This window comes from Rhamphochromis longiceps, linkage group LG19 (assembly GCF_057381845.1).
Source record: "Rhamphochromis longiceps isolate RC_006_pf linkage group LG19, R_longiceps_female_GT1.1, whole genome shotgun sequence".
Classification (NCBI taxonomy): Eukaryota; Metazoa; Chordata; class Actinopteri; order Cichliformes; family Cichlidae; genus Rhamphochromis; species Rhamphochromis longiceps.
This window is the reverse complement of record NC_140575.1, coordinates 20837814-20858512: the sequence shown is the minus strand read 5'-3', so window position 1 is coordinate 20858512 and position 20699 is coordinate 20837814. Positions and strand designations below refer to the sequence as shown.

The 20699-nt window shown below is 42.1% G+C and overlaps 1 protein-coding gene across 6 annotated transcripts in view; it reads left to right on the top strand.

Annotated features, from left to right (window-relative positions):
• Window positions 1–20699, top strand: part of trim9 (tripartite motif containing 9) — a 54454-nt gene that overhangs the window by 1430 nt on the left and 32325 nt on the right. For all 6 annotated transcript variants that reach the window (XM_085391227.1, XM_085391229.1, XM_085391226.1 and 3 more), the window contains exon 2: window positions 15031–15126. In XM_085391227.1, coding sequence (XP_085247353.1) covers window positions 15031–15126 — 96 coding nt within the window. The remainder of the gene's footprint in view (window positions 1–15030; window positions 15127–20699) is intronic.

Genomic DNA, 20699 nt, shown 5'->3' with positions numbered 1-20699 from the left:
CAACATCAAATTCCTTCAGTGCTTTGACAGCTCACAGGCGCCCTGAAGATCATTAGGCATGGCAAACACTGAAGCTATGCTTTATTGAGAATGGGGAGTGAAGCACAGATGCAGGCCTGTGGTGTGAATTGAGAAGCTATTTTGGAAGCTGAGTTGTTGTGGGCAGGAGAGGCAGAGCTGAGATTATCTACGCCTCTGCACCAGCAACCCTCACCTCCACACTCCAGCCTTCAATGAAGAAGGGAAGAATGTAGAGCTAGATATAACTCACACATGCACCCACACACACACACACACACACACTCACACACACACACACAGGGAGCATGCTGTGTAGTGGAGGTGTCTCCTGGTTTCCATGATAAAACCAAAAAAAAACCAAACAATGAATGTATTGAGTGCTGGTGCACAAGCAACACAAGCACATCATTATCTCCCCGTCCTCATCATTTATACTCAGCAATCTGGTTTTATATGTCTCCAGAACAACAATTTAAAAGCACCCCACTCCGATCATTCCTTGTAGGGAGATAGAGTGTCACTTCAGATGCGATAGACAACTGTAAAATTGCTGGGAATATCAGATGGGGTCGAACATTTCGCTCATATCAAATTTCCATCACATGAAAAGTTGCCAATCTGTTCTGCGTAATCATGCTTAGATGTAAAATGGGAAAAAGAGTATTTTTAGAAACCAATCAGTGGTACCAGGAATTTTAGTGCCAATATTCAGCAGGTGGCACTTTTTTTTTTTTTTTTTTTTTTTTTGACTGTATCTCACGGCACCTGGTTATTTCTGATCTATCATCTGATCATCTGAAGCTGCCCACGGAGCTGTGACAGATGGCTCAAAGCTCAGAGTTGGCAGAGCTGAGCATGGTCATCTTTGGGAGCTTCAGGGTATTCCTTACAATGTTCACTGGAGAAAAAGCTTTTTCACATCTTGATAAATAGTTACTGCAAAATGACAAGAATACAAACAAATATTCTATGTAACGATTAGAAATCTCAACTTATTTTAGCTTATTTACTGATTCCCCCCCCTCCAGTATGAAGTAGAGACTGACCAAACCTAGATTTCTGGCGCTAATGCCAAAATACAGACACAGGTTTATCAAACAATGTTGATTAAGTTACATTGCAAAGGGAAAATGATGGATTTGTGCCTTTTTAGGGGTCATTTCTCTTCTTCACTTGCACAAATATTAGAGATGGATCATCTCATAATGCTTCACATTTTGCACACAGTCCTAGCTCTGTGTATTTCCTCCACCTGAGCATCTTTAAACCAGCATGATAGAATCTGGCCCCCTATGGAATCAAATTTTCACTCTCCTTACTGGGCAAGTAGCAGGCTTTACATTTTTCAGCATTTTCCCAAAAAGCCTACCTCTGGAAAGACGGGTTAATAAAAATGAACCAAAACAGCACAGTTGCAAACTTCAAGAAAACTATTTGAGCTTCAAGGTTTTTGCCGTAGCCATAGAAAAACCAACCAGTATTCAAAAAGCATGTCCTGCTTACCCATATACTTACACAGCCTTAGAAATGCCCATAAACATCTTGCATTCCCCTTCATGTTTAAACTGATCAAAGCTTTTGGTTGTTTGATCTGTGCGCTTTTGTGACTGAGGCGGCGAATTTTTCATCTTTGCTGTCTAATGCTGATGCACAAAGTACCACACTAAGGATCTTGATCTCGAATCCACACCTGCAGCATTTACACTTCAGAGCTGGAAATGTGGTGATATCATTTAATAGGATCTGTTCTGTTTTTCAGTTGCATTTTTTCTTGTCTTTTTGAGCAGAAAAACAGTGATTTCTCCATCTTTCTGCAGCATTTCTCTCCTTGCTGTAAACGACTTTAACCACCTGCTGCCATAACAGCCAAATCCCTCTTCCTGAAGTACAAAGCAGCAAAGGTCTCTAAGATACTGGACCCCATGAGGAATCCACCCCACATGCTTTACACTTCTCCCCTCTGCTGCGTTCTAAAAACGAATGCTGTTTCAGATCATTACTTGCGCTCTACATGCTTTCCTCCTGCATTAGTTCAAACGCATTCTTGGCTTCTCTTCTAGTCTCATAGGCAATAAAACACCCTGATTTATCTCCAAGCTCTCCTTTTGGTCACTCTAAACCAAAATGGTCATCAAGAAAGAGCAGAAATGAAAGAGTGACTTTGTACTGGAAGGTTTTATGTGGTGGCAGGACTTTAGTGTTGATCTCCATGAATCACATTAAAAAGAGTAAAGGGGTATCATCAGTGTGTTAAATTGCTACACAGTGAGTGGTCCTCAACTCTTCACGGATGTCATAACAGGTCACTGAATGCAATCCAAGTCACGGTCTGCCACTCATTATGTTTAGTGGCAATTAAAGGTGATTAATCAAACTGAATGTACTGCATGTGTGTGTGTGTGTGTGTGTGTAGAAAATAGGTAACAGATTGCAGCAGATTCTTTTTCCTGCTACAGGAAGGGAGATAAATCAAGAGGTTTGACTCTGAGGGTTTGCACATGTGCTATCTTTTATCTTTACTCCTATTAAGAAAAAAAGGTCTAACAGAAAGTGACACTAAGTTAACCCAAACTGATGCTCTACAAGCTCTCATTCAAGGTGGCCCCAAAAGCAAGCTAATGAGGACAGACAGAACAGGTCACGTGGCTGGGAAACATTTTAAAGTCTTGTTTCAGCCTTGAAGCTGATGTAATTTCTTGTAATTTCTTGGTAGAAGAAGCTACCTGGAGCTTCTGTTAAACTCAGTGGGAGAGAAGGAAAAGCCTTGAAAATTCACATACAAGAAGCAGGTTATTTGTCCTTTCCTGCTTTAACCCTTCTGTCGGACTGTCGGGACAGCCACATAAAGAGAAGCAGAAAAAAACTGTCCAATACTGTATTTAATTAGTAATGAGAAGGATGTGTCATGCTTACAGTTAATTATTGCACAAATGTTTCAACTCAAAGGTGTTTTGCATGATGGCTTCGTTCAAAATACGCTTACTGGACACTTTATTAGTTACAGCCTGCCATTTCTGGTATGGACTTTCTTTCACCTTCAGAACTGCCTTAGCAAAGTGCTGGAAAAATTCCCCAGAGATTCTGGTTTATATTGACATGATAGCATCACATTGTTGCTGCAGATCTGCTGGTTGTTCATCTCCTGTCCCACCAAATCCCAAAGCTGCTCTGCTGGACTGAGATTTGGTGACTATCGAGTCCAGTTGAGTACAGTGAACTTAGACCTCTCTGCATTGAATCATTGCTTGTTTTTAATCTCTGGCTCTCTTCCACAACATGTCTTTTGTCCTGGCTTCCTTCTCTCACCCCAACCACTCGCGGCAGATGGCCCCGCCCCTCCCTGAGCCCAGTTCTGCCGGAGGTTTCTTCCTGTTAAAAGGGAGTTTTTCCTTCCCACTGTTGCCAAAGTGCTTGCTCATAAGGGGTCATAAGATTGTTGGGTTTTTCTCTGTGTATTATTGTAGGGTCTACCTTACAATATAAAGTGCCTTGAGGCAACTGTTGTTGTGATTTGGCGCTAAATAAATAAAATTGAATTGAATTGAACTCATTGTCATGTTGAAGAAGCCAGTTTGAGATTATTTGAGCTTTATGGCGTGTTATCCAGTTTGAACCACCACCGGCAGCCTAAAATGTTGATTAAAAGCAGGATGGCTCAATTTTTATGTTGTTTAAACCACTCTACCATCCACATGTTGCAGCAGAAATCAAGACTCATAACACCAGGCGAGGTTTTTCCAATATTATGTTATCCAGCTTTGGTGAGACGTGCAAATTGTTGCCTAATTCTCCTGTTCTTGGCTGACAGAAGTGGTCTTCTGCTGCTGTAGCCATCTGTTTCAAATAACAAGCGGTTATTTGAATTGTTGTTTCCTTCCTACCAGCTCAAGGCAGCCAGCATTCTCCTCTGACCTCTGGCATCAACAAGGCATTTTTGCCTCTCACTGGTCCATTCGGCCCATTCTCTGTAAACCCTGGAGATGATTATGTGGGAAAATCCCAGTAGATCAGCAGTTTCTGAAATAGACCAGCCCAACCACGCCATGTTCAAGATCCTTTAAAACACCTTTCTTTCCCATTCTGATGCTCGGTTTGAACTTCAACAGGTCATCTTGACCATGTCTGCATACCTAATTGCATTGAGTTGCATTTTGCTGCTTTGAGCTGCCGTGTGATTGGTTGATTAGAAATTTATGTTAATAAGCAGTTGAACAGGTGTACCTAATAAAGTGTCTAGTTAGTGTAAGTGCATAAGAACATTGTTCAGTAATAGTCCAACGCCGTGCAGTGATACAGCTCACACTACCCTTAAATATGTCTTTTTTATAAGTGACTCTGTGTAGATAAAAGACACGGTTGCTCAATTGTTTAAGAAAGCACTAATAAATGCAGAGGGCAAAGTCAGGCCTGAGGTTTTTCAAGAATGAATTTTCACAGTGGGCGTAAGCTTCAGTGTCTTAAAGCCGTTTAGGTTGATGCTGCTCCATTAAAGGCGCTGATATTTACCCCTCAAGCTGCCATGTAAAGAGATTATCTGTGTAAATGTTAATGAAAGAGGGAGATAAGAAAGCAGCAAAATGAGAGCGATGAATGACCCCAAACACCCCAAAGAGAAGAAGTGAACCAGAGAATGAGCAGGAAGGAGAGGCAGAGCCGCACTGAATGTCTCATCAGTGAGGTAAATGAGTCGGGTTTGCACAGAAAACACTGACATATTTTTATATAACTTCTCCGGGTGAGAACACAGACTGTCTGAATATTATAGCTTGCTCCAGGCATGGAACTGGAGAGAGATAAATGCCTAGAAAATCCACAGTGCCATTTCTCCTTTGTGACCCAACTGGGAAAGGAACAAACAAAGAGTTATTCTTTTCAGCTCAAGCAGTCAAATGTTTTAAACGGCATAATTTATTTTGCTCTGCTACATCTGGCTGCTCTGAAACAGTCAGCCCACATTATTAAATAGGGACACCAAAAAAGTGAGCTCAAACTGAGACGTGGGCATGCACAAGTTAAATCGTGCACTGACCTTGTTTTTGTTGGCATAACTCACAGATTTATCATCAGCATCATCAACATCATTGTCCTGACCATAAAGTGGCAAACCCTGAAGTGGCACTGATGTAATTATCATCAATCTGTTCTCAGAGTCTTGTCTAATTAGCTTGGATATAGCTGAACGATTAATTTAATAGGAAGAGTTACACGGTCCAGTTACGAAACAGTGTTCAGGCTTTTCAGTGACATCTGTAGGTTGTTTTTGCTTAAAGGAATGAAATAGACATGATGAACTGTCCAGGGCCTTCTACCTGGCACAAAATGTTGCTGTGGCTGTGGCTCAGGTGGTAGAGCAGTTCGTCTACAAATACTCGGGCGAAATACTCAACCAAATACCCAAATCAGACCCGATGCATCCATCAGAGTCTGAGTGAGTGTTTCTCAAAGTGAATGTGTGCACGACTGGGTGAAAAGTACTCAACTTGAGTATAAAGGTGCAAGTACTAGTTTATCTACCTAATAGAGACTGTCATAGGCATCTTTGGCCTATGCCAAGACGACGATTCAAAATGCATTAAAAACAAACAATGCCAATATTTAGGCATACCCAAGTGGTTGAAGGATTCTGCATTCGCAACCTCAGAATCTCATCTCTGCTTTTTGTGGTTGATGTGTTCCGGTTGGCTTGATCAGGTGGTGGCCTCCAGCTCGGACTGGAGCAGTTCACAACTGAATGTGAAGTGGCATGTATGAGAATTAGCAGCACCGAGGGCATGGTCCTCAGCTGGATCAGGGTGGAGTGTCCACTCCGCGTCAGAGACGAGTTGCTGTCCCAAGTATCTCGGGATCATGTTCACAAGAAATGGAAGACAGTAACAGGACATCGACAGATGAGTTGGAACCATGGCTGCAGTGATGTGGACGCTGTACCTGTCTGTCATGTTGAAGAGAGAGCTGATTGTGAAAGCGAAGCTCTCGATTTATTGGTCGATCCACATCCCTACCCTTACCTGGTACGAGCTGTGTGTAGTGACCGAGAGAGCGAGATCTCGGATGCAAGCTGTGGAAATGAGCAGGGTGGCTGGGCTGTCCCTTAGATAGGGTTAGGAGTTCGGCCATCTGGCAGGGGCTCAGAGTAGAGCCAACACTCCTCCACATGAAAAAGAGTCTTCTGAGGTGGTTTATGCATCTGATTAAGATACCTCGTGGGCGCCTCCTGGCTGAGGTGTTCCAGGCATGTCGTACAGCAGGGGTGGAGGAACTCCAGGCCTCAAGGGACAGTGACCTGCAGGTTTTAGACATGTCCTTGATCCAAAACAGCTGATTTAAATGGCTAAATTACCTCCTCAACATGTTGCAGTTCTCCAGAGGCCTGGTAATTAACTAATCATTTGATTCAGATGTGTTGACCCAGGGTGGTATCTAAAACTTGCAGGACACCAGCCCCTGAGGCCTGGAGTTCCCCACCCCTGTCTAACAAGGAGGAGGCCCAGGGGTAGACCCAGGACAAGCTGGAGAGATTACTTCTCTCGGCTGCCCAGGAAAGCCTTGGTGTTCCCCCAGATAAGCTGGAGAAGGTGGCTAGAGAGAGGAATGTCTGGGCTTCTCTGCTTAGGCCACTGCCCATAATTCTGCTGCTGGTTAGTTACTGAGCATATATTCCTACTTGTTTAAAACTACTTAGTGGTCCCTCCACTTCCCCTGTGTAGCCAAGCTCACCAGCAATTTGATCATAAAGATTATACCATCCAAGTACCTAGAATGGACACTTGCCACACGTGCACTTGTCAGTAAAGAAATAAATGATTTCCAATGATCAGGTACTTTCTGCCTGATTTTATCCATTTGACATTTTCAGTTAGACCAGCAGGTAAGCCTCTTGATCATCTGCAGCAGACGCTGGCCTCACTGATAAGAATAGATCACTTCTGCCCCATTTCCTGCGGTGCTGTCCCAAGGGTCCTTCACACAATGACTCAGTTTGTCACATGGAGAAACTGTGGCAACTTTCAAATCCCCTACTATAATTATTTTAGTTTTATCTGTCTTTTTGTGTGTGTGTGTGTGTGTGTGGATAGTTAACAGCTCCTTGTGCATTATTGATGACTTAAGCGATGAATAATGCACCAGCCACTTAGGTTCTCCCTGCAGAAGACAGTGTCGTACGGGATCTTGTTAAACACAGAGGAGAAACACAATCTGTGCCGACTCTTAACTCTTCCAACATGTCAGGGCTTAAATTTTTAACAACAAAAGGTTCCCATGATACAAAATATCATCAAGTCGCCCGCTGAATATTGCAGACTGAGTTCTCCAAGGATTGCCTCAGCTCATGTAAACAACCACAATCTTTCATGTTAAAGTTTCCGGTTGGTCTCTCTGTAGAGAAAAGCACAATCAGTAATCAAGCTGTGTAAAATTGCATTCATCTTCACGTTCTTTCATCTGGAAGCTGTGGAGAAAAATGTATTATTTAATTTTGTTTGCTTGTTTTGTGTCTTTGTCATCCAGAAGTTGACCTTCTGTCAGCTTATGTCTGTTTACAGTATGTAGCCAAAATGACTGTGTATTACACGCGGGATTAAGTGTGCATAAAGAGAGTACTTAAAGAAAGTACTTAAGACTGAGAGCGGAGCATTTCACAGAGAGGTATCGCCACAATTTTTGAAAGTAGGTTATGGGAACTCAAAATGCTATCTTTGCAGTGACAGGGATGGAAAGTTTTGTGCCTATGTGTGTTTTTAATTAGCACGGAGTGTTTTTACTTTTCTACCTCTCTAATTTTAAGAGCTATGCAGTAACATTATACCTTCCTCCTACTGTCCTTGCACTTCCCACTTCCTAGTGGGTGCTTTAATCCAAAATGGCTCTGATGCCTTTCTGACATTCGCGCTTTCCTGTGACAGATTGGCTAGTTCACTCGGCCGCGGAGAGAAAATGAAACATGCAGAATGGCCCCGGAGCTGGTGGTGAATTATTCATCCTATGCACGTGTTCCCACTTGGCTTAATTAATAAGATGATTAGTACTTCCAAATAGCAGCTATATCCTAAGCCCCCCCACCCCACTAACTCAACAACCCCTCGAAGCTCATCCCAAAACATTGCACCATCCTCTTCTCCAGTCTAACGTTGCATGATGCTTTTATTTCCACTATCCCTGAACAAGATGTATTTTATCCCCAGGGCAAGCTTGAAGTTGCATTGCATTAATGTAAGTAGAGGATTCAGCTGAAACTTTTAGAAAGCCCTAGTCCCTCTGAGAGTATCATCCAGAACTAATATCACAGTAGCATGAATCATGCCATGACAGTGAAATATATTCTCTTTTAAAAGCAATGAAAATGCAAATGCAGGAAGATGAGATGTAAATGTCGTGCATTTTAAGTTATCGCTAAATGTTCTCATCAATCATCTTAGAAATGATGAAAATCTCATCAAGCTGCATGCAAACCAAAAACACAAGAATAAAAACTGTAACAAATGGATGAAGTAAAATATCTCCTTGGGATATCATCAGCAAGTCTTCCACACATTACAAGTATCGGGCCACCTACACATTAATCCATAGACATTAAAATTGAGTTGGCCCTTCATTTGCAAATATAAGTTTCCAAAATTCTGGGAAATATTTCTACACAAATCTATAGAAATGTTTTGTCTGTTCATCAAGAAGAGCATTTGTGAGGTCAGATATTGGTGCTGAATGAGAGTGCCTGGCTCGCAGTCTCTGCTCTAATTCATCCCAAAGGTGTTGGATGGGGTTGAGGTTGGGGCTCTGTGCCAGTCAGTCAATTTCCTCCACGCCAAACTTATCCGACCATACCTTTATGGACTTTGATTTGTGCACTAGGGCACAGTCATCCTGGAAATGTTCCCACAAAGTTGGAAGCCTAGATTTGCCCAAAATATCTTGGTACAGTAAGCTGAAACATTAAAATTTCCCTTTACTGGAATTAAGAAGCCCAGGCCAACTTTAGAAAAACAACCTGTACAATGCAGTCAGGCAGCATTTTGGTTTTTACCAAACCTGTGTGCTTTACACCACTCTATCTAATAGTAAGGCTTGCATGCAGCTGCTCAGCCATCATAACCCATGCTATCATGATATCCCGGCACACAGGTTTTGTGCTGATGTTAATGCCAGATGAGGTTTGGAGCGCTGTAGTTATTGTCTCAGCAGAGTGTTGGCAACTTTAGGTGGTCTCCTGCTTATGAATGAATTGGTGCAGTCCCTAAATGCTTCCACTTTGCAATTTTACCTGTTACAGCTGATTGTGGAACATTTAGGAGGGATGAAATTTCACGACATCATTTTACAGTATCACACTTGAATTTAGTGAGAATAGTTATTCTTCCACAAATTCTTGTAAAGGTAGCCTGCCTGGCTGATTTCTTGATTTTATGAGACTGAAAACACCTGAATTCAAAGATTAAGAGGTGTGGCTCAACAGAGACCTGAGTGTTTTTCAGTTAACCTCGGTATTTGTAGCTGATTGACTTAGTACCTACAAACCAAACGAAAACACACAAGATATCAATTGAAAGCCCAGGATATCCTCTATTTATTACATCAGGACTTAGTAGGGTAGCTCAAATATGTCAAAAGATATAGACCAGAAACAAATGTCCATTACAGAGGTCATAAATGAATAAGCTAGTTCTCAGGAGGATATAAAGAAATATATTTCAAATATACTGGAAACAAATATCAGCATGTCGTTTAAAGCTCTGATCCATAAATTTATAAACTGTTTTGTAGCTTCCATGTTGTTTCCATCTTCTCATTCTCATTTATATGCAAAATTGGGAAAATGGCTTCCCAGCTTGTGTAGTTGAATTGTATGAAGAGCACTTGGATGAAAAAATAATCAAAGCAAATTATATATTTGCCTTAGAGATGTGGCCTCAGTCTTTTTTTCCCTGTCATGAATAGTTTAGCTTTTACTTAAAAATAAGTCATTAAATGTAAAAAATCTGCGACAGAACTTGAGGTGCGAACAACAAGTTTTCTTCCTACTTGACCTCAGCTTTCTTGATTTGTTGCTAAAGTCTGTCTTCCCATATGCCGACCTGCCGGTCTTGGCACCGTGGACACCGCAGAGCAGGAAGTCGCCGTGAGCTGTGCAAAAATAAACCAGCCTCCACTTTCGTGGCACTTTTTGACCTGGTTTTGAGGACTGAGCTCTGCAGGCTCTCAAACAGACACTGCGGAAAAACGCCCCCGGACAATCGAGTGCTTTTCATTTCATCTGCTCTGTCATCAAACGCAAGCTGACTGTTAACTAGGCGAGGCTCGAGCTCTCACAGTATCCATCACTGTATCAGAGAGCAAAATGAGAGAACCGAGAGTGAAAACCAGCTCCCAGTTTAGGACAGATGAAAGGGCAGGTGTGAAGGACCGGCTGATCGGTGATGAAGTCACCAGAGTGTGATTGGCAGGATCTTAAAATGATGGTGGCGGCTTAGCGATCCAGGCAGAGTGCAGCCGATTGATTTCAGAAACCCAAAAGGGTTGTCCTAAAAAGTGAGTGAGTTGGAAAAAAAGAAAGTTTTTCTTTTCTGTTGTGGATTTGAATTCAAATCAGAAGATGTCTTCCTTATCTAAGGGAATGTTTTGACATTTGGTAAATTCTTCTATTTCTGTCATTGCCAAGAGTTTGATTGGTAACGCTGTCATGTCTGAGCAGTAGCTATAAAGCTGGAGCCAGGAAAGCTTTGCATAAAGATGACTGAAAACATGGAAATCTGCCCACCAGCACATCTAAAGCTCATTAAATCCTGTTTGTTTATTCTGTACACAAAACAAAGTTTTAAAAAAAAAATTCTGCAAGAAAGACACTTAGCTCAACCTAGAAACAACCTGGAACATAAAACTGAAAAAAATTAAATTTACTACAGTTGTGAAGAAACACGCTGTTGTGTGAAGAGCTATTCGTTATACTGGTTAACGGTTGCTAGGGAAAAAAGTGTGTTCCCTGACTTGCTGGCGAGTGATTCATGGTTGCTGGCTGTTGCTATGTGAAGTCACATGCACAAAGTAACAGAAAGGGCGCTTCACCAAAAAGCTTCTTGTGATCTCGTTAGTCACTGGCTAGCCCAGTGGTAATAAAACTTGAAATAATGAAACATAAATCAGAAATAGAGATTGTTTGCTTCCAAAGTAAAAGTTGTGCCTCAGTGATGCACTCAACATTTCGCTACTGCTCAGAATTTAGCCAGCCAGTGTTTGTAGAAAACTCCATTCAAAACATCATCACAGGAAATGCTAGCAATCGAAACAATCACAAGGAGGTTTTTTTGCACATTTTTTGCCTAGCAACAGGTGGTTTCCAGGTAGCCCCTGACCAGGCTGTAGTTTATCAATCATTTCCCCTGCAACTGCAATCACGCACAGCTCATAACTGTTCAGGGAATACTCATTTTTCTATCACTGACTGGTCTCTCTGAGGCTAAACTGTAATCTTGATTGTAACATGACGAACAAGTTGTTGACAAGTCGGTATGTTTCATTCAAATTAAGAGCAATATTCTAGTGACTAAAGCAATCACAAGGTTGAGGAATACGCATTTTTCACTAGTGACCAGTGGTTGCCAGGGGACCACTGACCAGTTTCTAGGCCTATGCGAATGGGGCCCTCACCAATCGATTTCCCAACAGTTGCCAACCAACGACTCGTCCACAGGTTAGAAAATACACATTCCTCCCTCTTGACCACTGCCTGCCAGATGGTTTCAGGCCTTTTTCGTTTGACCTTACATTGTCACATGTCCAAAATAGCAGTTAAGTCATGGCTAGTGATCACATGACCAGAAGTGTGTGAGTGGATTCAATGGAAGCCAAAGAGCTCGGGTTATTTCATAACAGTAAGTAGAATAGAATAGAATAGAATAGAATAGCCCTGTCATTGTAAATGTACAAGAAAATTATGAAATTCATTAAATTTTACAATAGCAACAATTCAAATATCTTAAATTCTAGCTATAGTCCATATTTTATCATATATTTATTATCTTTTACTTAAATTTGTAGCTTGCATGAGTTTTTCTTGGTTTATGTAGTTTATGCTTTTTTAGTAATTTGTGTGAATTTGCAGCTACTACAATACATTTTCCTTTGGGGGTTAATAAAGTAAATTATCGCTCTTCTTTTATGCTTAAATGTTGGTAATCAGTCAAGAGAGCCAAATTGCTGGATTCATTGTTTCATAATATTCAAAATGTGCTGCAGTTGTGCTATTGCACTGTAAAAGGATTACCTTTTAGTTGATAAGACAGGATTAGCAATTTAAAGACTTCAGTTTTTCCTCTTGAGACTTTCCGATTTTACAAGTGTTTGCCATTTTTTTAGACTAATGTTTGATAAGTACATACTTATAAGAGGTCAAACAGGTCTTCAGAATTCATAGAAATCTGTTGTTACTTTATTCTTATATGAAAGAAAACTTACACTTCAAGTCTTCTCTTTCATTTCTTTTCTTTGCAGTGTTGAAGTATGCAGCCCTAAATAACACAGAGGACATTTTTTGAAATCCCACACAATTAAAGAAAGTTTACATTTGGATCTTTGCTCAGCTGTTACCAGGTCTTACTGTCCCCCAGTGCAGTAGACTCATGTTAACGGCAGCTGTCATGGTTTCCCAAACATCAAGGTCGAAGGTCAGCTGTCGGCCCCTGCAGATTGATTCCCACTCGTCCGGCCAACGTCAGATTCCACGAGCTGGGCTGACAAAGAGGAGCAGACTGCGTGTGATGAGTTGTTTTCACAGCGTTTTCTACTGTATCAGCTAGTCGCTGGTTTTATTGCTGTCTTCCTGCGTTGAAGTGGAGTTTTTCTTTTCTGCTTAGATAAGGCCCAGTGCCCTCGTTTACTCCCAGAAGACAATACACCCACCAGCTTGACGGTTGTTCACTCAAGCGAATGAGTTTCCCACAGGGTCAGGCCAAGTCCTCTCTCCCTGTCACCTCCATGTTCACACAGCCTTTGCTTCACATACATGAAAAACTAATCTCAAAAGCGTTTCTGTGTCAGCGCACACGGACAACAATGTCATTTCCCGTCATATGTGCTCCACACACCAGAGTCCCAGCTATAACATTAACAGTGCAAAAGTTAAATGCTTATAGATGTACATATCATCTCAGTTTTAAGCTGAAAATGACATTTTGTGTGAGAAAATTAGGCTGTCAGTGCATTTTGTCTCAGGGGTGAAAGCTCAGACACTTTAAAATGTCAGATTCTCAGCCGCTATCAAAAGCAGCTTTGTTTGTAAGTCGGCCCATGTTGAGTGCCTTTGAGTTAATCATTTAAAAAAGAAAGAAAGAAACCCACTCGTTTCAGTGTGAACCCGAGATATTTCACATTTTTCTTTTTTCATCTTCATTTAATTTGTTAGCATACAACCGTTCCACAGGACTTCCGTCAACATGATGTCAACAGGTGATCGTGATCCTGATTTGCTGCAGTCTTTGAGGAGCAAAGATGGGCAGATTTGCTCCAGTTTCTCAAGAAATGCAAGAGAAAATTGTAGAAATATTTAAAAATGGTGTTCCTCAAAGAAGAAAGAAATCTGTTGGAATTTCAGTGCATAAAGGGGAAAGGTGGAAGCCTACGCTGAACACTCGTGACCCCAGTCGCTCAGACATCACTGTCATCCGTCAACAGCTGATATAACAATAAAAGCAAAGGATTTCTGTGGGAAACCTTTATGAAGCACTACAATCCCAATTACATTCACAAATGCAAATTTAAATTTTACTGCATGTTGATCTGTGACGATGAAAACATGTTCTGGTCACAACAATCGGTATCCCAGATCTTTGTTTAGAAGACATGGAAACCGTGTGCTCTGAACCAAAGACAAAAACGCCATCCAGACTGTTGTCACCAACAAGTAAAACAACATCTATGCACTTTTCAACAAAACAAAATAAAACCACATTATAAAGGCCCGCCTGCAGTCCTGACCCATCCCCAGTAGAAAATATGTGGAGAATTTTAAAACGCAACAAAAATGCAACAAAGATGTGTTTGCAGGAGGAAAGGTAAAAAATAACACCTGAAACATTTTGTTGCTTGGTATCCTCAGTGCTTAAATGTCTCATATGTGTTTATTGCTTTACTATTCAAATGTTTTTTGGGAATTTGTTGCAAGCCTGAACTGCAGGAATGAAATAAAGTCGATCATATTGTCTGCATTCAAAAGCCAAAGTAAATATGTAAGTGTTTTTTTTAGTCTGCATCGTGCATGTCATCCCAACTTTTTCTGATCTGGGGTTGTAGCACATGATGAACTGTCAGGGCTGGAATCTGCATCCAAAATAACTCTTGCTGGGCTGCCTCCATGTGTCTTTCCTGTCAGTGTTAAAGGTCTCACGGAATAGTTTTGGGGCCTTAGTTGTTGTGTAAAACAGGATGTCGGGGTTGGAAATATTTAGGTGGGGTTTGAGTTAAAAAGTTAAGACAACAAAATCCACTGTTAGCCCCTATTCAACAAGGATGAAGGACTACAAAAAGGATGGTTGCGTGACAGAGCAGCTGATAGTCCACGAGGCATATCAATTACATGGTTATCTTCAGTTTCCATTAATCTAATTTAATGCAAAAATTGTGTGGGGAAAGGCCCAGCTGAATCTTCAAAAGGCTGACCAAGGTGACAAAATTACACGTTTTTTCCAAAAACACAAAGATATGCAATTTGTTTTCAAATGAAATGAAGAAAGCTGCAAATAAACAAAATTGTTACTGAATCTTCTGACCCAGTAAGTGATTAATGGAATAAAAGCTAGAGGTTCATGTTCTGTATCACTATGAACTGGCCCAAAATTAAGTTTATATTTCATTAGATCTTTGCAGTCTTTGTGTATGACCCTGGAGTTTTTAAATACTAATATGGCTCTGATTATAATTTAGATTCATTTCCTTCTTTAGATTCTGAGGATTCAGCACTTCATCTGTTATTTGAATGTACTGCAGGTCCATGTAATTATACTTTATTGTCTCTTTCCACAGGGTCAACTGTCCCAGGCCCTCAACGGCCTGTCAGATCGAGCCACTGAGGCCAAAGAGTTCCTGGTTCAACTAAAAAATATGGTCCAGCATATCCAGGTATACGCAGACACACGCACACACGTGTGTTTTTTTGTTTTGTTTGGTTTTTTGCACATACCCATAATCTGCATGAATATTTTCTTCTACCAAGCTGTAATCCCCCTCTGTGATCCCAGACTGTCCACTGGCTGCCGTGAGCAGCAGACACAAAAAGGCTTATTGTATTCATTTGAATTTCTCAATTTCTAATCTTTGGCTTGAACTCTGCACAGGGCCAGATGGGAAGATACTATCTTAATAAAACTATAAAAGATGCTTGTGTAACCCACATAAAATGGGGGTACCACTTTAAGGACTGATATGAGGAGAGATGGACAGCCTGCCCAACCAATCGAAATGCACAGGTCCCAGTATGTTTTGACCAATGGGAGAGCAGTCTGCCGCTGTATGTCCCACCTACGTGCTCTGTGTTTGCTGCTATGTGTGGAGGTAGTCGCGTGCTGGCAGGAGAAAAGAGAGACTGAAGCTTTTGAGCTGGAAAAAAAGTATTAGATATAAGTTGCAACCAACTGTGTTGCACATAAGTTCACTGGTTATCAGCTACCTTTCATGTTAAAAGTAGCCACAGTGAGTAAGCAGGCAAATGCTGCATTTTTCTGGTGACTTTAAAAAGTACCGCGTGGAGCTAAACTGTTAGCCTTTGTTAGCTCTGGTTGCTATCAACTGCCTGGAAGTTCATCTCAATCTGCTTCCAGAAAGCCCTGCATTTTCCGACCGAGAGACACTATGCCATTGTCTTCGGCCGTGATGCGCTGAGATCGGTCAGGTTTTTTTTGTATGCTGAATTGTTCCTGAGGTGGATTCCTCCAGTGAAATAGGATTCCTCCAGTGAAATAGATGGCGAGCCTTCCCACCTGGACTTAGAGAGACTGAGATTCGCTTCTTTTCCACTTGATGATCTGCTGCACCTTGCGGTGTGGTAGGACTGTATCACTCACACTTTCACGCACAGCTGGTTATACATAAGACCACTGACTGACATTCTCTCATCCCTATTCTCTTTCACACCCTGGGAATTTTTTGGACTTTACCCCTTGGACATTTTTTATTTGGGACTTTAAATAATGAGCTGTTGTGTAGAGCATTCTCCACATGTGAAAAGAGTGTGAAATTTTCATTTGAATGTGCATTGGATTTGTGTAATCTGTTTCTATAAGAGTTAAGGAGTCAGGTTACTAGGGTGCACCCGAGCATTGAAACCCGAGCATTGAAACCCGAGCATTGAAACCCGAACATTGAAAACCAAAAATAACACTTGGCCAAGTCATTGCTTTAGTAGTTTGTGTTTTACTTTCCTTTTAATTTTTGTAAGTTTCCTTTCTACCATTGTAAAGTGTCTTTAACCTGTGCTTGTCAACCTTATGGTTTATGTCACTAAAGTTGGCTGGTTCTTTTGAGTTACATTCTTGTCTCTGTGTCTCATTTGAACACACCCCTGTGCTCCTATAGTCGAGCCTATTGGCCCATTGATATATTCTTTTCAACAATTCCCCTTACTGTGTTACAGTGAGAGCTTTGGCGAGCCAGCCAGGAGCATGGTTGTGTGTGTTTAAGTGCTAGACAATTTGTGTGTGGTGTTTAAAAGTGCTTAATCTGAGCTATAACTTCTAGAGAGAAAATGGATGTTGTGCTAAGTGAATCCGTCAGAATTCCCAATTCTGTAGTTGTTAGTGGGATCACAGGATCAGAGACTGATGAGGAAGTGTCCACTTTCCTCCAAAAATATGGTTCCATCAACCGTTACTTTCGTCTAGACGATCCTGAGTCAGATTACCATAAGCACATGATCATCGAGTTTACACATGAGACTGCCATGCACACATTGGAGCCACTGTTACCTCTGCGGCTTCCAAGTACAACCCAAGCAGGCATCGTGTATGAGTTAAAGGCCTTAGGAAGTGTTTACTCCCTTGATGCCAGAAACAAAGCCACTAAAATGTACATGGAACAGCTCCGTGAAATTGCCAAACTGAGTGGAAATTCATTAGAGGAGATGTTAAAGGAAGAACTTAAAAATCTGGTTTCATCGGCAGGAAGTGCTATTTCCCAGTCATCTCAAACTGGTCCAGAATCCTCAACTGTACAGAGCCCACTTCCACAGAAAGACTTAACCAGCAAGGGAGACGTTTCATTTTCTGAGGACCCTCAATCAGGTGTACCTCTAGACTCCACAGTTTTGACATCACCAAATAACGCAAGTAAATCTCTTACCTCTCCCAATTTCAGTGAAAACCTGACTGATTTCAGCCCCTCACAGACTCTTCCAGCTTCTTCTGGGGCCGCTTCTAGCCCCATAATTGATGTTAATCCAACTGCTGTTCAGCGAGTAGTTGTTGAGCATGTAGTGCGCAGCAATGAGAGCTCACCCCAGTTCGCATCATCTGGTAGACTCAGGGCTTATTCGGGCAAGAGCCCACGTCCTAGCCATGAGGCAGATTATGATACGTGGCGAGCTAGTGTTGAAATCCTTATTAGAGATCCTTCTGTGTCTGATCTGCACTGCACACATCGTATACTTGACAGTCTGCTTCCTCCTGCTTCCGAGATGATTAAACATCTGAGTCCACAGTCTAGACCCTCTGCTTATCTTGAGTTGCTTGACTCTGCCTACGGAACAGTCGAAGATGGTGATGAGCTGCATGCTAGGTTCATGAGCACATTTCAAAATGATGGAGAGAGAGCTTCTGTTTTCCTGCAGAGGCTGCACACTGCATTAAGTAGAGCCATGAGACGTGGTGGTGTGTCCGCTCATGATTTTAACCAACAGCTCTTAAAGCAGTTCATTCGAGGTTGTTGGGAGAATGCACTAATAATCGATCTTCAGCTAGAACAAAAAAAAGAAAACCCACCTTCCTTTGCAGAGCTGCTGCTTCTTCTTAGGACAGAAGAAGATAAACAGGCTGCAAAACTGAGCCGCATGAGGCAGCATTTTAGTCATGCTAAGTCTGCCCAAAACTCTAGAAAGCAGCACGCCACGTCACACGTGCAACTCGCACACACCACCAATAATCTGGTGGACAAATCTGATCTTGAGACGCTAAAGCAACAAGTTGCTGACCTCAGCATTCAGCTTAACAGTCTTGTATCTGAGAATCATAAGACGAAACAACCTAAGCAGCAAAAAGCGAGGTCCGTCACACCTGACACCCACGGTGTGAAACCAAAAGTGGCCAGTCAGCATCCCTCCACATTTAAAGCTAACAGTAGACCACGTCCATGGTACTGTTTCCAGTGTGGGGAGGATGGCCATGTCGTCTCAGTTTGTGATAAAGCGCCAAACCCTTCCCTTGTAGCAGCTAAGAAAAGACAGCTGAAAGAAAAACAGGCTGCTTGGGAAGCCTCTAATGCTTCTCGAAGTGAGGCACATTTAAACTGAAGCCTACTCCCATAGAGGGACATATGGGAGTGGAGTCTTGCAATGTCAGTCCCAAAATCCTGAAACCTGCCATTAAAAACGTTAAAGTGGAAGGATCAAAATTTCCACATGGCCTTGTAGGAACTAAGACCACAGCTCAAGTAACTATTGCAGGAAGAGACACAAACTGTCTTTTGGACACGGGTTCACAAGTCACAACTGTACCCCAGTCTTTTTATGAAGAACATCTTGCAGATCTGACCATTCATCCCTTAAATGAGTTGCTTGAAGTGGAGGGTGCCAATGGCCAGTCTGTCCCTTACTTAGGATATGTTGAGCTTACCATCACCTTTCCTAAAGAGTTTGTAGGCTCTGATATTGATGTTCACACTCTGGCCTTGGTTATCCCCCATCTCCGCTCTACAGCCTATGAGCAGGTACTCATAGGCACAAACACCCTTGATGCCCTCTATGCTAATTACCAGAAGCTTTCACCCTTTCAGCCTTTGTTTAATGGGTATCAAGCAGTTCTCCAAATACTTGAGATGTGACAAAGAAACTTTAACTCTGGTAGCCTTGGTTGTGCAAAACTGACAGGTAAGATGCCTGCAGTCGTTCCTGCAGGACAGACTGTTGTCCTGGAGGCCTCTGTCAATGTAAATCCCGTGAACATGCAAAGAGATGCTGTCCTTGAACATCCTTCAGCTTCTTCACTACCAAATGGCTTGCTAGTTTCAGCAATTGCAGTCACTTTACCACGCAAACGTCAGTGTCTTCTCCCTGTCGTAGTGAGAAATGAAACCAACCATGACATTGTCATACCCCCCAAAACACCTTTGGCAGATGTTAATGCTATCTTGCAAGTGCTACACAAAGAGCAAACTGTCAGAGAACCAGACTGCTCTAAATTTCAAGCTAAGTCTTCCTCAGAACTGAGCTTTGATTTTGGAGATTCGCCCTTACCCACTGAATGGAAGGAGCGAGTTACAAACATGTTAAACGACATGCCAAATGTCTTCTCTCAGAACGAATTGGACTTTGGACACACTGACAAAGTCAAACACCATATCAAACTCAGTGATGCGACACCCTTTAAACAGAGAGCACGTCCCATACACCCCAATGATGTGGATGCTGTGAGACAACATCTACAGGAACTCCTTGATTCTGGTGTTATACGAGAATCTGAGTCCCCGTTTGCTTCCCCCATTGTTGTCGTTCGTAAAAAGAATGGCTCTGTTCGTCTGTGTGTAGACTACAGAAAGCTGAACCTGCAGACCATCAAAGACGCTTATGCCCTTCCAAAATTGGAAGATGCATTCAGTGCTCTTGCAGGTTCTAAGTGGTTTTCGGTCCTAGACCTCAAGTCTGGATACTACCAGGTCGAGATGGAGGAAGCGGACAAGAATAAGACCGCATTTGTTTGCCCACTTGGATTTTGGGAATTTAATAGGATGCCCCAGGGGATCACAAATGCACCTTCGACGTTCCAGAGATTGATGGAGAAGTGTGTAGGAGATATGAATCTCAAAGAGGTTCTGGTGTTCATTGATGACCTGATTGTCTTCTCATCATCCCTGGAGGAACATGAACAGCGTTTGAAACATGTCCTGCAACGACTGATGTCATATGGCTTGAAACTGGCACCAGAAAAGTGCAAATTCTTTCAGACCTCGGTAAAATACCTTGGTCACATTGTTTCCGCAAGAGGAGTAGAGACTGACCCTGACAAAGTTGAGGCCTTAAAGACCTGGCCTATCCCCACAAATCTTAAGGAACTTCAGTCCTTTTTAGGATTTGCTGGATATTATCGAAGGTTTATTCAGGGCTACTCTGTCATTGTCAGACCACTTAACGAACTAACCTCGGGCTACCCACCAATTAGGAAGCGGAACAACAAGCCAAGGACACACGCAAATTCAGAGTATCGCAACCCAAAGGAACCCTTTGGTCAGCGTTGGACACCTCAATGTCAGGAGGCCTTTGACCAAATAATAGCAAAGCTAACCTCCGCTCCAATCTTGGGATTTGCAGACCCCCAGCTTCCATATGTTTTACATACGGACGCCAGTACCATTGGCCTTGGTGCTGCCTTATATCAGGTACAAGATGGACAGTCCAGGGTCATAGCTTTTGCAAGTCGTGGTCTTTCAAAGAGTGAGAGGAAGTACCCAGCCCATAAGCTGGAGTTTTTGGCCCTTAAGTGGGCAGTCAC